This window comes from Dermacentor andersoni, chromosome 2 (assembly GCF_023375885.2).
Source record: "Dermacentor andersoni chromosome 2, qqDerAnde1_hic_scaffold, whole genome shotgun sequence".
In the NCBI taxonomy this organism is placed as follows: domain Eukaryota; kingdom Metazoa; phylum Arthropoda; class Arachnida; order Ixodida; family Ixodidae; genus Dermacentor; species Dermacentor andersoni.
The window spans coordinates 68065532-68083216 of NC_092815.1; the positions used below are offsets into that span (position 1 = coordinate 68065532).

Genomic DNA, 17685 nt, shown 5'->3' on the forward strand with positions numbered 1-17685 from the left:
TTGCCGAATGACGTGAGCCAACCCTTTGCGTGGGGCAACAGCAACCTGGGCCGATGCCGGTTGATGTCGTGACAAAAAAAAAAAAAAATTTGCCGATTGCGCGGCCGATCCCGGAGACAGTGTGATCCGTGGTCTCGTGGATCACGTGGGTCGGCCGGTGGGGTTTTCCGCGTCTTGTTGATTTCCCGGACAGGCACGTACACGCTATGCTGCAAAAGATGTTGGAGAAGAAAAATGGTTGCGCTTCATTTAAATAACCGCTTCACGAAAGCTTCACTTCACATGTATTCCCAAGTGTAAGTCGAAGCTGCATAATTTTTTTCCTTTTTAAGGAGAGTACGGTGATCTTTCGGTGGCAAGCAATATGTTTTAATACAAATGTACAGCCTGTTTGCACTCTTAGCGATGCAAACATTTTGTTGCTGTGTTCACCAATGCATATACTCATTCGTGATCGGAATGACCGATGGCGCCAAATGCGATGCCGGTAGTGGCGAAGAAACTATATAGATCACCTACTCGTGTACAGCGCGTCCTTCGAGGATTAAGGCCTTGCCCTCCGCACAGCCCTAAACCAGCTAGACGGAATGCCTTTCTCCTTGAACAAGTTCTTGAGACTATGGTCTGATTGCTGAAGGCAAATGGACTAAGCGAACAACTGCGCCAACAGAGCGTTTTTTTTTCTGCTTAATAAATGGATCATGAACGCACGCAAACGCACATGCTCACACACAAAAAAAAATTTTATAGCTGTCGAACGCATACGTGAATCCACTAGAGGTAAAAAAAAGGGAGGGCAAGAAACTTCGAAACAGCGCTAACTCAGCTTGCTCTAGAAAGATTTACTGCGTCGTAACAGGCTTTGCCTATCTGTCTCCCATGCAAAACTTCCGGAGAATCTGACGACCCAAAAGCATGTATGTTATATGGGGTAAACACCGTTTCTGAACGGAATGCATTGAATTTCACGAGGAATGTCTAGTAAACGTTCTTTTCGCGTAGTATATATCTTCAGTATTTCCCACATTAAAAAATCAAGACAGAGTCAGAAAGAGTGATCAGTGGCGTCAAGTCGGTCGCAACTCTACCGAATCAGTTTGTAATCTGGCTCCCCTGAAATTCCTGCTTGCACAAAAGTACTCTCATTCCCTCTAAAAAATTATTTCTGGGGCTTTACGAGCCAAAAAACAAAGTTTGAAAATGAGGCACTACGTGTAGTGAGGACTCCTAATTAGTTTTGACCATCTGCAGCTCCTTAATGTGCGCCTAAATCTAAGTTGACGAGCGTTTTTGCATTTCGCCCTCATTGAAATGCGGCCGCCGCGACGCGGGCCAAACCCGCGACTTCTAAATCAGTAGCGCAACGCGATAGCTGCTAAGCTATATGTTGCGGCGGGTAAGTGTGGTAAACACATTCGCGCAGGAATGTTTACTGACAGTCACAGGTAGTCGTGCAGTCGCGCCGCCTATCAAAGAACCACCGTAAAGGTTTTGTGCCCTTGTGCCACGCTCGAGTGCTTCGACCAAGGTTCCAGAATATTTTCTTCAAAGGCCACTCTGTCATCAAAGCGGCTGGGAACGGCGTGGTAAGCTGTGCTTGTTGGATGCACGGAAACTACAGAAACAATGTTTTGGTTACAAAAGTGTAAACTATGAGGTGGTGGTCTTCAAAATACAGTCCGCGCACACACGTACACCACGCAGGCGATGTCGGCTTCTACGATGAGGACGGCCGCCTGTACCTGGTTGACCGGGTAAAGTTCACGCTGGACTGCTTTGGCAAAAAAGTGAGTCCCTGCGAAATCGAGGACTGCCTCATGGAACACCCAGACGTAACCGAAGCCGCCGTGCTGGGCGTGCCTCATGTAGACGCTGGCGTGCTGCCTGCCGCCATCGTGGTTATCCGGCCCCGTTGCGAGGACAGGGGCGAAGAGCTGGCAGAAGAACTCAAGATCCACGTCGCGGGTGAGTTACCAGGGTCTTTTGCTCGACGGCAGCACCGGGATGCGAATCGAACATTCGGAGTGGGGACATAAGTGTAGCGCGATTAAGGGAACCTAATTGTCAACGTTCACTTCACGTGCAGGCGTTACTGTCGTGCCCTGACAAAGTCTCAGCACTAGAGTGGCATCGCGGAATATTGCGTTTTGCCAAAGTGTGACACTATTAATTTCAATATGCAGACTGCGTTCATTTCGTCTCACGCAAGAAAGTACACAGCCGACACAGTTAATAGGGTGACAGTCGTATAGATGTCTTCTGTCTATATACCGCTTGCGTGTCTTTTTAAATAATTTCTTCTTCTGTCTTTCTCTTTTCCTTTTTATTCATTTCTATGCAATAAAAACTGTCTTTGCGCAACAGTTTTGCGCAACAGTTAACGACATATAATCTGATTGCCCCACCTGCTTGCTTGTTTGTTTCTAAGAATGGTTCATATCCACTATGGAGGATTGGCCAAGAACCGGGTGACATAAGAAAACGTTTAAACGAATCTAAAAAGAAGCCTCTTGAAAAATTTGGACAACCGAAAGAATGAAGTCAGATAAAATTTAATAATTTAGCAAAGGAATCGTCCTACTTCAATTATGTATCTCACGACAGCTGGACCAACATCTCTATGATAGTGTCCCAGGGAAGAGGCTCCGAAAGATTTAATCTGAGGAATCGTTATATTCAATCCAGCACCATGAAATTTCCTTTCTAAAGTATGTTTTCTTAATGATGAAAGACGGCGACAGGAGAAAAAGAAGTGCTCCATTGTCTCATTCTCATCACAGTATGAGCACAAGGAGGAGTGCGCCAGACCAGATTGATGCAGGTGATAGTTTAATGTAGGTATTCGACACCTAACTTTCTTAAACAGGACTTCAATTTTTCTATTACGGCAGAAGTTTCTGCTCCAAGCAAATAGTAGGTGTCGATAATCGGTTAAATTTGTTAATGATAGGTTCAAATAGTCTTGCGTGACTGCACGTCTCCTGAACCTAGCAGCAATTATGAAAGCTCATACAATAACTCCCTTGGTGCACGCGAGATGAGTAGAGATAAGTGCACTCACCGGAGTAGCTGCGAAGCATGTTCACTTGACTAAATCCGCAACACATGTCTGATCTGGCGACCTATACAAACAATGCATCCGTGGCCAAACTGCCTTACGTCTGAATATGGGTACAATGGAGTAGCGGCGTGAAGAGCCCCCTGGATATGGTATGGTAAAACTTTAATGAAGCCCTGCAGATAGCCTGAGGGTTATTCCATCTGACGGAACCTCCATTCGAAGGAACAATTGCCGCAGGGATGCTTGTCACACCGCTACGTTGGAAGAAATCCAAGGTTAACTCATGAGTGAGAAGAGATGCTGTCCAAGGGGAAAAACCCGCCCCCAGAAAGGTTTTGGACATCAGCCTAAGCTGAAAAGGGGCAACACTAAGTAGAGAATATGTAAAAAAATAACAAAAAGGATAAGGTGACCCCACACTTAGTCAAACCACCAGCTGAGCCGACTCGAACGTTCTTCGCCTGCTGTTGATGGACCTGTTGATGGCAGGAACTTTCAAACGAAGCTTCAGGCTGCTAGCCTGAAGCTAGCCCAGCCTGCCTCTGCGATGATCGTTCTTCAAGAAGCAACATATTCCTTAGAAATCAAAATTAGATGTCAGCTTTCCTAACCACAGCACTGTTGCATTTCAGGTGCGTTTGAACAGGGATATCGGAGTCTGCCCTGAGCTAAAGATTTCTTCTAACGCGCGCCTTTATTCCGGTGCTCCTCAGCTAACATTTGAGCAGATTACGTCGGTCAACTTATTTAAAAAGTCGCAGTTTGACCTTTCGGGCGAAACTGCGACTTTTTAGTAAAAATTAGTAGACAGCTGTACGAAGTAAGGATAGTAGTTTAATCGGCCGTATAAACTTGGAAACATTCACTTGCTAACTGAATTAACAAACATAGTGTCAGCGCGCATGAACACATCACACTCGATTAGTGCGAACATTCGCTGTCTAAACGCTGACGTGAGCAAGCACAGCGCGCAGCACCAAGCGAAGTGGCCTTCGTGCTGCCTATCCCTTCGACGCAGCAGCGGTGAGAAGACAGCGCGCGCAAAGGTATGACACGTCTGCAGAACCCTATCTAGATACGGCGGGCGCGACGGCGCGCGGCCGTGCAAATTACGCACTTGATGGCGGAGTCGAAGCCACCCCCCTCCCTCCCACATTCCCACCCCGTTTTCCTCCATATATCGCGCGCGAGGTTGAGCCGCGATCGTCAGTTCCCCTTGTGCCCCGGTCGTGGCATGCCCAATTGATGCCGGAGCACAACGCCGAGTGCGTGCTTTCACTCGCACATATAGCATACGACGCGAGGCGACCGTGTTATCGCCATCGGACTTTATACAGAACATCACGGCGACGGCGACAGCAAAAATGCGCCTGGAGTGCTCATGTAATTGAATAAAAATGGAAGCGTCCATATTATAGCTTGGAATTGTGGGCAGCTGAGTGAACGTTAGCGCTATATATCCTCTCCTGAGTTGCAGCGCTGCACCAGCAACAACGATTACTCTCGATGCTGCCAGCCTCCCGGTTCACAGGCCCACTGCCCATGCTGGTTTTAAACCTCGAAAGGAGTGCCCATGTATGAAAGGGCGCTTCCATACCTTCTGCAAAAGTTAAAGTAAACATAAATTATTGAAATGTCAAGAGGAAGCGTTTCAGCAAGTGGTAGCACCCACATAGAAATAGAATTTCTATCCAGCGATCTGGAGTCACCTCCTTTCGCATGCTGTGTGCGTACTGTACTTTTGATGAAAGGGATGCGAAAATGGGAGCACAGTATTGGAGGTTTTTTAAAGCGATAGTCTTATATTCCCCGTGAAGCGGAAAATCCGCCGAGGGTCCGTCGCTAACATCGGATGGCAAGAAAACCCACGTTGCCAAGTGATGACGTCACGTTTCCGGCGCTGCACCTGCTGCGGCTCGCAATGTGAAATCCCACAGTTAACAGCCACGGCGTCGGACGGACGCCATGGCCCCCGCCCAAAAAAAAAAAATTGACTTTGTCCAATTCGAAAATTGAGTTGGCCCACGTTCTAAACCGACCTGGCCCACTCCCAAAAAATTGACTTGGCTCAATTCGAAAATTGAGTTTACCTACGTTCAAGACCGACCTGACCCACTCCCAAAATTGACTTTGCCAAATTCGAAAATTGAGTTAACCCACGTTCATAACCAACCTGTCCCAGTCCGAAAATTGACTTGATCCACCCCCAAAATTTGGGTGGCCTACCCTCAAAATTAACTTTGCCCAATTGGAGCACATGACCAAATGAAACGTATCGCGCGGAAGAGCCCTACTGCTTTCGCATTCAATGCACGTAAGGAAACTTAAATGCCTCTGTAAATTTTACACGTCAGTTAAGCATATTTTTTCTTTCTTTCTTTTTACTTTCTTATGCAGCTCATCTGTCCCCATGGAAGCACCTTTACGGTGGAGTCTACTTCGCCGACGTCATTCCAAGAACCGAGACGGGAAAGATACAACGGCGCGACTTACCCACACTCATTCTTTCACTGCGAAGACTCGACCGCGAGTCAGCGTTGCCAATCATAAAGTAATTGTCATATATTAAAGCCTTTTTTTTTGTCACTTTCAGCGCTCTGTATAGAGTAATAGGGCCTTCAGGTTATCTTTCGTCCAGATGCAAGCGTTTTTTATTTTAATCTTGTACAGCGTAAATTCAATTAATGGCTCTAATAACGCCCTCCGATGTGCGCAATCTGCACGAATTGTTGCTATTAGAACTGTAAACACACATATCGTCAAGTCGGAAACTCTGTTTTTAGAATAAACACGGCTTTTCTAAACGAATAGGAAGGACTTGTTCTTACGTCAGCGATCCTATAATGGCGTCACACATCGGCATGCAGGAGTTTAGATATTGTTATTAGCTGGAAGCAAGCTTACATAGCAGCATGACCTTAAATGAGAACGCAGTTCCGTCCATACTTAGGTGAAATTTGATCCGGATCTTCTAAACGGATTAAGGAAAGTGATATGTTGCGCAGCGAGCCGTTTTGAAGAAACCGGTCAAAGCTGCGACATCGCAACCTCTCTGCATGTGAAACTTATTTGTCGATCATGGAGCAAGGAGAGATATACTCTAAGCCACCTACATGGACTATTGAAGAAATGTTGTTTTGACTAAAGCAAAATAAATATAGCTTGACGCATGTTACCACTTACAGAACTCCGCAGTATTTTAATAGTGAGTGTTTCGAAGTACGCACGGCGATGACACAAAGCAAGTTGAAAAAACAAGAAATTGCGACAGAACCCATCTCACAATGGCGGTCGATGGTAATCCGTTAGCATTGAATCAATAAAGCGACACAAAGCACTGCCACCGTAGAAACGAGTTGCGTATGAGCTGTGTACGGCACCGGGATTCCTCTTTCGCACTTCCTTAGGAACACTAGGGGGCCATCTAGCACATCCGCCGCCGTTAAGCCTTCTCACGAAAAGCGTTCATTAAAAAGTGGCATGCACCCAGTGCATTCGTGGCGCAGCCCGCTAATGTGTCGGGTTGCTGCCCTTGAGGAACCCTTGTGACGTGGGTTCCATTCCGCTCAGCATCGAAGAGATTTAAGGGATCTTATTCGTCATTGTATAGCGACACATTCCCAATGGCACAAACCTTGAGACGTATACAGCTGGCGTCAATGGCGTTAATTAAAGAACGGCACACACCTACTGGCACCTACCAAGTGACCTAAGTTGGCATCGAAGAAGTTTCATTTCATTTCATTTTATTTCCTTAAAGACCCCGTAGTAGGGGTATTACATAAGGGGTGGTAATACAACATATACAAACAAGTGTTATAATGCATTCAATTCTGTAGATAAAAAGTTGTTACATGTTGAACAAATTGTGAAGAGCAGGTGATGGCAGCGATTTGATGAGGAAGGCCATTCCAGTCTTTAGATGCTCGGTAGAAAAATGAGGCTGAAGATGTATTTGTGCGTGAATGTGGTTGTGCTACCTGCTGGGCATAGCCAATGCGTCGTGACCGGCGCGTTGGAGGAACAATGTATGGTGGTGGATTAAGCGTCGAATAGTAGAACCTTCATTGAAGACCAACACAGACCGAGTGGCACATACCCATTGCTCCAAGTCGGCGTCAAATAGTTTCTTCGAACAGCAGCACCAGCCCAATCCCGTGTCTACAGTGACCCATGTCGATGTGAGATCGGTTCGTCGAAGAGTGGCACGTATGTACACACTGACATATACTCAGTGACCCACATTGGTCCGATGGTTGGTTTCGAACCTCGGCACAGCAGCACGATGCGCTAACCATGCGACCACAGACTACCTAGTAATCCAGGCACGTGTGAAAACGGTTAGATACAAACAAACATAGATAGGCCGCGAGAAGTGCCTGAAGTGCCCAAAGAAGGCTAACGCATTAAAACAACAATAAAACACGCAGAAATAACACATTGTTGAAATATAAGCGGCGTGAAGATTGAGTTAGTGAAGCAGCAGTGGGCGGATGACTCGATATAGCCGCAGTCGTGTCAACTGTAGCTCTTAGCTGTCTTTGTCACGAGGACGGAGGCGACGTGTGATGCTTGTTGAGGACCCCCTTCCTGCCGTGTATGGGGTTGCAAAACGGACGCGCGTCTGGTTGACCTCTCTGCCTTTCCTCTCTCTCTCTCTCTCTCTCTCTCTCTATGTAGAGGAGGAAATGTTGATGAGGGGTGTACGCACAGACAAGTATCGAACATATTTAAATGCATTCAAGACCTCATACCCCTGTGTCACAGTGCAAATACCCAGTTGCACTTACCCATGAACGCAAGTTGTCTAATACACCAGACAGCAGGCCACAACTCGTGTATTCTAGGACATACTCTGTGACCCAAATTGTCTACTCGGCAAGACAGCAGTCAGAACTTACCCAGGGACCCAAGTTGGCACAAATATATCTGGCGATGAAACGACAAACGCCAAACCACGTGGAAAAGGGCAAAGAAAGCTTCGCTCAAAAATTTAGCCAAGTTCCGATCATATTCCTTATATGGAGAGTTCATATTTAAACATGAACACGGAATAGGCGCATGTCACGCACTGTACATGCAGGACAAGCTAGATAAGTATTGGCAAACAGAGTGCATGGACGCCTTTGTTCGTTCTTCGTTTCAAACAACCATGCAAGTTGGCATGAATACAACAAACGCCACATATTGACACCTGAATCACTATTTCGAAATTTTAAAAACAAAGCCTTTTGTTGCCTCACGTCAGTGAGCTATCGTCTCTCTGAAAGAGCAAATAAAAGAGGCGGCAGACAATGTTGCTCGTAGAAAAACAAATACTAAAATAGAATAAATTTATAAATGAAAGAAGAAAAAAGAAGACCGAGAGGAAAGAAAACACTAAGCAACCAAATGAAAAATAACTGCGTGCTGTTGCCAATCGCTTGAAAATTACTATAGCAAATAGATTCCAAAGCTCCCTTTGAAACTTTTATGCCTGTTGGTTGCAATGTCTTGAACTTACGGGTGAGGTATGATTCTCTCTATTTTCTGTCTTGCGCAGAGCGTAGAACTACCTAAGTGACCTTAAAGCAACGCTAGCAGGAAGAAACTATCCAAAAGTTCCTCTCGACAGAGCTTAGGACGTCGCGTCAATATTGAAGAGGCAGTCGGAATTAGCTAAGAAACAGCCTACACTAGAACCTGACGGACCGCCAGCCTTTATGACAAAATATTCTAATGACCTCAAAGACATAAACAACATCCTACGACAATACCAGCCAATATTATCAAGTAACGAGCATCTAAGAAAAGCGTTCCCGGTGGTACCAAGGGTTAGCTATCGCCGCACAACAGAAACATTAGACATATTAGTGCACGCAAAAATCAGCCAACATCCTTCCCCCGTAATAAAAGCATGTCGCCCCAGGTGCAAAACCTGCAGGCACCTTCAAAGTTACATTAAAATTAAAAGCATTGTAAGTGAAAATTATTTTTACTTGCACTAGTACGAATGTGTTTTATAGAAGACCTGACGGGGACAACGTACTCCGTTTGCACAATATGGAAGGAGGGTCAAATGGGAATGTCAGTTCGTGCAACGTTGAAATTGCCACAGGGCTCTTTTTCTTCTTTTATTTTTTTAGATGCAGTTTGCCCGTACTGACCGACGCTTGCAGGGCAAACCTTCGTGCTGCACAGGCTATTTCAAGCTCGGGCTCTCAGGGTTTGTTTAGATTTGCCCAAATGCGCGTCAACAGCGGCCACTATTGCAATCGCTCGGGACCAACCAATACAAACACACATTGCGGTGGAATTGCTGAGAGTGCACATTAGGCACTTTGCCCAAGCCAGTTCTCATCACTTTGCAACACTACCGTCAGAAAGGCAGCACGCATCATTTTGCCTTACGATTTCGAATTGTTACACCCGCCTTCCATTCAGGCCGAGTCTCACTAAGTTGTATTGCACAGAACGTGATTCACATAGTTACAAAGGCACGCAGGTTGCACGCCTTTGTACGAGCGCTGCAGTTTGCGCGTGCAGGCCCGCCCATGTCATTGTCACTTAAATTACTTTAGATTCGTATCATTCGTGCACCTGAACGTTAAAATTCAGTAAAAATGAACATCAGCCGCTGTCAATAGTTGTACTACACGTATCCCGGATTATTAAAAAAGTTGAAAATAAGTTATGTAACATAATATACTAGGATTTGTTTGTGCATTTTTGCCGGCATGCTTGAAGCATGTGTAAGCGCCAACTCCTGTAGATGCTGCATTAATATAGCGACTACCACTTTTCCTTCAACCCTTATTTCTATAAATGCAAGGAGAAACGCGTAAGCGCGATAAGAACCACGAAAGTTAATACCCGCGAACGTAAATTTGAGAACATGAGCAAGCAAACAGGTGCGCTAAAACTGAACATGGCAACTTTCAGTGTCGCCGGCTTGTCAGTTAATGTTTGCATTTGAAACATCCTCTACGTACGTGGCACACCAAGGACGCGACAAAAATAAAGAATGGCACGGACACAGCGCTGTGTGCATTCTTTCCCGTACTATCCTTGAGTGCGCGGTAGGTAGATGATGCAACACCATCCCGCCCAAGCTATGAAACGCGTTCCCATAGCTAATTAAAATTCATTAGTGTACCATCCTTTCTTCTTAAATATGTATGACAATGCTGTAAGTGACAAGATCGTGATTATCGTAAGATTTCTATCCATTAGTAGTTGCCTCTTATATCTTCGTCTCCTGACGCATAAAAAAAAAAAAAAGCTAAAGCGATTAAAACGTGTCTTTTCCGTAAACACCTGCAGTCAATACGAGGACTTTTTCGTTTCAATTATTAGCGTCCCAAATTTCCGCCTCGCACTACATGCGGGTACAAACTAAAATTACAGCCATAAATCAGGCTCAACGTTTCGGTACTGTTATTGCTGCACGGCTATCATCATACTCATCGTTCACTAGCGTACAGGGAGGCGGCATCTAGGAGAGGGCATGTGTTTGGCCACACAACGTTCTGACGCGTCAAGCGAGTGCACACCTCGGCAGCACACGAGCTAACGTGTCAACTGCGTGAAGTGCGCGCCGTCGGAATATTGCATTTTCCCCTCCGCAGTGAAGCAGCAAAAACTGTCAGGACGGCGTAAACAGTATTCGGCTGCCTTCGAGAGGGAGGTGATTTCGGCTGCAGAGTACAACATCGGCAACTGCGGCACCGGGAGGCAGTCCGGTGTGACCGAGGGGCAGCATTCGGCGTTTGGCGACGACAAAAATAAAAAAAAACCGCTTTCGCGTACAGTGGAACGCGAGGAAGATTTCGGGAACGGGGCAATCCCGGAAATCGAACTTACCCTGACGGTGCTCGTACGGCAACAGCACGCTGGGCACCTATAGCTGCGAGCATGGAACTTTTTCAGGCAAAAGCTAGGGATCCTCTGTGTGACGCGTTTCAGAAGGGCGCCATTTTGAAAGCGCTCCACGGCACAGACGATGGTTATCTTCGAAGAATTCTTTCGGACAAGGAACTGACTGAATATAGAGCGACCGAGGACGACGATGGGTTGAAGCGCGAAGTTTGGTGTAAAAAAAAAAATGTTTTTCGCTAAGTTTGCCTCACTCGTGTTATACGCTGATGAAAATTGTCTTTTTTTCTCGCCTTTCGCTATCTCGATATTTCGCCTCATATTTTATACGAGTCCGTATTATATGCTGTTCTTTATGATAATGAATGTGTGCTACACGCGTCCTTAGAAGTTATCGTACGAAAAGTAGGTTAAGCTCGAGATTTTCATATATTTCTCGCGGACCGCAGTTCGACATCGGTTGTCAAAATCGGAAATCTTAGGGAAAAAAACGGATTCAGTGGCTATTTAGCGGTAAATGCGTTAGCATTACGTCGCACCTCGTTGACCTCCCGGATCCATGGTTTAAATCGCCTTCACCTCATTGCAAAGTGCTGTTCAGTTATATATATATATAACCCGCTGTGGTTGCTCAGTGGCTATGGTGTTGGGCTGCTGAGCACGAGGTCGCGGGATCGAATCCCGGCCACGACGGCCGCATTTCGATGGGGGCGAAATGCGAAAACACCCGTGTGCTTAGATTTAGGTGCACGTTAAAGAACCCCAGGTGGTCGAAATTTCCGGAGCCCTCCACTACGGCGTGCCTCATAATCAGAAAGTGGTTTTGGCACGTAAAACCCCATAATTTAAATATATATATAAACCAGTCTATGAAGTCTCTTGTGTCATGTATGCCTCCGAGATTGATGAGTAAATTAGGGAAAGAACTCACCTGCGATAGCACGTCGTACTTCGCGATTGCATACGTTCGTATCATTTTGTCTGAAACCTCTTCTGTGTCACGAGCCTAACCACGCAAAATGCAAAAAAAAAAATGAGGCGAAAAATACGCAATAGTGTGCACCAAAATCTCGAAGGCAAACGCTGTCTCTCTCCGAGGACGTACTATAAATGGCGCCACAATATGCCGTGCTCCAAGCTGCCTCTGTACAGCTTAGTGGCTATGGCGGTGCGCTGGTGTGCTAGAGGTCACGAATTAGATTCCGGCCGAAGCAGTCGCATTTTCATGTGGCCGAAATGCAAAAACTCATCCTGTACTTAGATGTAGGCGCACGTTAAAGGAACTCCAGGTAATCAATATTATTCCGCAACCCTCACAACGCGGCGTGGGTCATAAAATCAGATCGTGGCTTTGCGCACGTAGAACTCCAGAACTTAATCTCTTTTTGTACCGTGCTTCAGTAAACACCATGGATTCAGCTGGGCACACGTTAAAAGAACTCCAGGTAACCAATATTATTCCGGAACCCTTCGTGGGACATTATATCAAATCGTGGCTTTGCGCACTTAAAACCCCAGAATTTCATTTCTTTTTATACCGTGCTTCAGCAAACACAGTGGCTTCGCCTGGGCGAGTAGTATCGGCACCTCTCCCTTTTCATTCCTACATCCCCTTTCCCCAGTGCAGGTTAGCAAACCGGACGTTCGTCTGGCTAATCTCCTTGTCTTACCTCTCTTCTGCTGCTGGCTCTTTCGCTCTTGCTAGCACAAGTACAGTATTCTAGCTACTGTAGCACAAGTTTCTCAATGGCTACCTGAAGCGGCGACTAATGAATACCGACATCAGAGGCACTGTGACTAAAGAAATCCGAACTCGCTATCCCAAGTCTACTCAGACTTCAGTGTTTCTTATTTAGGAGGAAAACTAAACGTCCTCCTGAAATGTACATGAAGATAATCCCTAAAGTGTGCTACCCGCCGTGGTGGCTTAGCGGCTATGGCGATGCGCTGCTAAGCACGAGATCGCGGGATCGGATCCCGGTCGCGGTGGCCGCATTTCGATGCGGGCGAAACGCAAAAACGCCCGTGTGCCATGCATTGGGTGCACATTAAAGAACCCCTGGTGGTCAACGGCGTGCTTCATAATCAGGTCGTGGTTTTGGCACGTAATACCCCAGAACCTGTCATAAAGTGTGTTCTTTATTCGAACGAGCCAAATCGGATGAAAATTTTGGTGGCCTAGAAGCTTTCGGAAAGCGCTGTTCTGCAAGCTTATAGCCGGAGTTATCACCATGATTCCTCTCATTTTAGCCTGCAGTATGAAACCAGGGAAAAGATTACTATAAGGTATATTACCCAGCTCATTATCGTCACCCGCCGTGGTTGCTCAGTGGCTATGGTGTTAGGCTGCTGAGCACGAGGTCGCGGGATCGAATACCGGCCACGGCGGCCGCATCTCGATGGGGGCGAAATGCGAAAACACCCGTGTACTTAGATTGAGGTGCCCGTTAAAGAACCCCAGGTAGTCGAAATTTCCGGAGTCCTCCACTACGGCGTGCCTCATAATCAGAAAGTGGTTTTGGCACGTAAAACCCCATAATTTTTTTCATTATCGTCGCCTCCTTTCGTCACTGGCCCGCATACTGCCGCTTTCGCCCTATCGACCATTCAGCGCGATCATCACTGGCACGAGCATATCACTGGTGCGAGCATTAGTGGTACGTCTCCAACGGGAAGGTTTTTAGTTACACGAACAGAGCTACCAAAATGTGCGTGCATGCTTGCTTGAGCTCAAGTGGACACACTTGAAGGCCCCAGCAAGCATTACCACTCCTAATGCACTCCGCAGCCAACCGCGCTATAGGACATCACGCAGGGTTATCGGTATCGAGGCTGTCGCGGCGCTATTCGGCTCTTTCACTATATGTTTGCGTCGCATGCGCGCAGGTTAACGCAGTAGCTGCCGTAGCCGCCACAGCCACGCCAAGCACGCGCGCGCGCTCGTCGATAACCTCGCCAAGCGAAAACGAGAACATGGGGCGGCCATGCTGCAGGGTTGCGTTGAGCAAGGCCGACCATTCAGCAGCAGGTGAACGCAATCACAAAAGAAGAAAAACATTGCAGCGCAAGCAGCTGCTCTGCGAGACATATCTGTGCGCCTGACCCAACTGGGTTTTCGCAGCGCTCTCATCGCCGAGCGCACCTACTCATCCCGGTGTCCTCGGGCAAAGCTTTCATCAGCACGCTCCATATCTGCCGCTGTGGGCAATGAACGACGCCCCCGGTCCTTTTTTTTTATTTTAGCTTTACTTTTATAGTTTATGTAAGTTTTTTTTTTGACCGGAGAGAGCGAAGGGGGCTGCATGAGAGTGAAGCGAAGCCTTCAGAGGCGATAAAATCTGGGACGCAGTAAAGCTGGCCGTATACACACCTCGCTCGCTTTCGCCGAGCAAACAGCCCCAAATCCACTCCTACACTTGCCTCATTTGATTTCATTCTTTCCTGCTGCGTCGTCAGGCGCCACCGCTTTGCTCATCGCTTCACTATACGATGAGCTGCTGACAAAATCCAACGCGGCTTATTTCATCTCAATGCAAAGAGTGCGAAATATAGCGCCCCCGACGTCGTTTTCATTTATTACATCTTTGTCTTGTACTTCTCTCCCCCCCTTTTCATTAAGGTTGAAAGCGGTGGTCGATTTCGTCGGCATCTCATCAAACAGAGCGTCTACATGAACCGGACAGAAGCGAGTCGAGTCCGCTTGTCGGATTGTAATTTGCCTGTCGAGTTATGTATATAAACGCTAGTCGGGCGGGTTGAACGAATGTCGAGTCGGACTGAGTTAGCCCGACTGCGTGGGGTATAGGTTGACCTAGCCCGACCTGTTTCCAGTGTGTATGTAAATGCAGACGGGTCGGGACAGCTGGCGCTGAGATTTGCGCGGAACCGTTGCCAGTATTTGACATCGCGATTGGTGCGCCGGCAGCGGGAATGGTATCAGGACACAGCCTTGACAAGCACTGTGCAGAGTGACCTAATCACTCGTAATGATAATACCCACGAAATAGAGCTGTTGCAGACGGCTGCCGGAACCGAAAGCCCCCCAGTTCGAACGCGTCGTCTCGGCATGACGCTGCTATTTTTGACCTATTTGCTATATGACCTATTTTTTGCCAGTTCCTGCCAGTGTAGCGGGGAAAAAGAAAAAAGAAACACGCACGTGCAACTGTGGCTCAGCTGAACCATCTGCCTACCCACTGTGGCTACATTTCACTTCATTCTGCAGCGTATCATTACACGCGACCGCTTTGCTGAAGACTTTGCACTATGTGTGATGGCATGTTCCACGTGCCCCGTTGGCACAGCTATGGTGAAGGTTAACGTTTCGTTCTCCGACATTGCCGGCAATCATTATAGTTAACCTACGCGTGTGCTCTGAGCCGATTTTAAGACTTTTCCGAAAAAAGCTGCGACATGAGTTGCTGTACAGACTAAACCGACATTTGATTGCCCCGTTATTGCGGCGAACGACGACTCACCGGGACATGCACAAAGAATCCTCCTGCCACCTCGACTTTCATTCAGAGGAGTTTGAACGCACCTTGGGTTAAAATTATGTAGGTATGGCACCATTACAGGCAGTGCATCAAGATTCCTGATTGAAGGGGATATGCTGTATGCCCTGTCCAGTATTATCGCGTCGCTGGAGCAACGAGCGATGGAAAACAGGTCCGAAATTGTAACGAATAGCGTTTTGGTATAAACATATATGCATTCGTGTTTACAAGACACTTCACACAGGAATGGAAAAAAAAAACGATGTACATTCCAGTGAACGTGTTCCCTTCCCCCTATAACGAACCGCCCTAAACCTGCTGGGTTCTTGTCCAGTTCCCCGTTGCGGGCGTACGCAATTATTTCAGCGTGAAGCAGGCAAACAAAACAAATCTGAAAAAGAATTGAATTCCGGTGTTTTAAGTGCCAAAACCAGCAGGTCTTATCATGAGGCACGCCGTATAGTGGGAGAACTCCGGATTAATGTCGATCGACCATAGTAACGTTCGTTGCAGAGCAATACAAGACAAGGACATAAGAAGGTGTAAAACGACGACACATCGACGACACGACGACACGTCGTTTTATGCCTTCTTGTGTCCTTGTCTTGTATTGCGCTGTAACGAACCTTACTATGAATCCCAACCAACTGGCCCAACTTGCCGTTTTGATGCAGTATCGATCGACCACCTGGGGCTCTTTCCCGTGCACCCATTTCACGTTACACTGGCATTTTTAAACAAACAAATAAGATTCCCGTCTTCACTAGGGAAGAATGCTGCTTTCACACGAAATGAGTGCAGAGCAGCCGAAGGAATCGTTGACGTCTGCTGTCTCACTTCATTTCTTTTTCATACATTATATAACACTTTTTCCAATATTTTCGTCGTCCCATACCTCTTACTTTGATCGATCGATCCTTCGATTGATTGATTGATTGATTGATTGATTGATTGATTGATTGATTGATTGATTGATTGATTGATTGATTGATTGATTGATTGATTGATTGATTGATTGATTGATTGATTGATTGATTGATTGATTGATTTTAGCATCGAACAGCGCTAGAGGAGCTATGCGATATACCCCTAGTGAATGTTCCAACTGAATTTTAACCGCCAGGACTCACCGATGCTGCACGAGTGCTTCTGCATTCCGGCCCCAACGGAATCGTCTCAGAACCCCACTCATGACCATGTTGTTACACACACGTTCCTGACGGCGCGGAGACCGCATTCCAGAAAAGTCAAATGTCCTTTTTTTTTTTTTTTGTAGTGCGTCTGCGTGCATCGCTTTCAATGTGCTTCAAGAAAAGAGAGAAAGAGAAATGCCCAGCTAATGAAATATTGATCCGGGAACCCCAACTACGCAGACTGCCTAATGGCTCAGGTGCACGGACTTTGGCATGTCAAACTCATTCGATTATATTCATAAAAATGGTACGATCTTGTCAGCAGCTCGGAGCACAAAAGAGCATGGAAAGGTGCACCTGTACCGTCATTATAAATCAAGGCTATGTCGAGTGCGCGCAAGAGAGAGAGTCGCGAATTATGAGATGGCTCAGGCATAATTCCTCAACCTTACACGACCGCGAAGAAACGCACGAGGACAGCACTTTTGCTGACGCACCAGCACAGGCTTCTCCATTTTGTTCTTTTGGCACCTTATATACGAAGTAGTGATACGGTTCGACAAGCCAGTGCGACGTCCTCACATAAATATACAGGCGCATGCACACAATAACGAAAAACAATGTATTAGAAAGAAGTAAGGTTCTTCTATCATGTATTTTCGCCTCACGGATCTCGTTGAAGTCAAAAGAGCACCTTGCGTTTGCTTGGCGAGGAGCTCCCGTGCAGTCGCATGGCTTAGCTCGCTTTAGCCCCCACATCGCCAGCGAAGCGCGGTCCCACCGCACCCGTGAACTTTGAAGTGTGCCTGTGAACACCCGACATTGAAGACGAGCTTGTCAGGCTGCATTTGATGTTGCCATATACCATTTCTCCCTACGCCCACTTCCCTATCTATAGAACCCTGACTAGTCCGTATTCGCGCGTTTGCCTGAGCCTGTATTAAGACCGTCGAAGCGCGAAACATTTCGGCCCACCTGTTTCCTGACGAGCGCGGAGCGAGCCTGTTCTGCTCCAAGAATGCGTGAGATGCCGACATGTGCAATACAAGCACAGACGCCATGCTTGCGGAATCGGCGGCGAAAGAGAGAAGAGAAAAACAAAACACAAAGGTGCGCCTTACGACATCGTTGGTGTCACGGA

At 46.8% G+C, this 17685-nt stretch overlaps 2 protein-coding genes across 4 annotated transcripts in view; one reads left to right on the top strand and one right to left on the bottom strand.

The window, feature by feature from the left end:
• The window catches only part of LOC126541926 (luciferin 4-monooxygenase-like), a 39422-nt gene extending 33553 nt beyond the window's left edge, over nucleotides 1–5869 (top strand). For all 3 annotated transcript variants that reach the window (XM_055077017.1, XM_055077018.2, XM_050188898.2), the window contains 2 exons: nucleotides 1705–1965; nucleotides 5459–5869. In XM_055077017.1, coding sequence (XP_054932992.1) covers nucleotides 1705–1965; nucleotides 5459–5616 — 419 coding nt within the window. In that variant the 3' untranslated portion in view covers nucleotides 5617–5869. The remainder of the gene's footprint in view (nucleotides 1–1704; nucleotides 1966–5458) is intronic.
• Nucleotides 1–17685, bottom strand: part of LOC126541925 (proton-coupled folate transporter-like) — a 49476-nt gene that overhangs the window by 82 nt on the left and 31709 nt on the right. The window contains exon 7 of the transcript XR_008614853.1: nucleotides 1–209. This exon is cut by the window's left edge and continues 82 nt beyond it. The gene's annotated coding sequence lies outside the window, so the exon portion shown is untranslated. The remainder of the gene's footprint in view (nucleotides 210–17685) is intronic.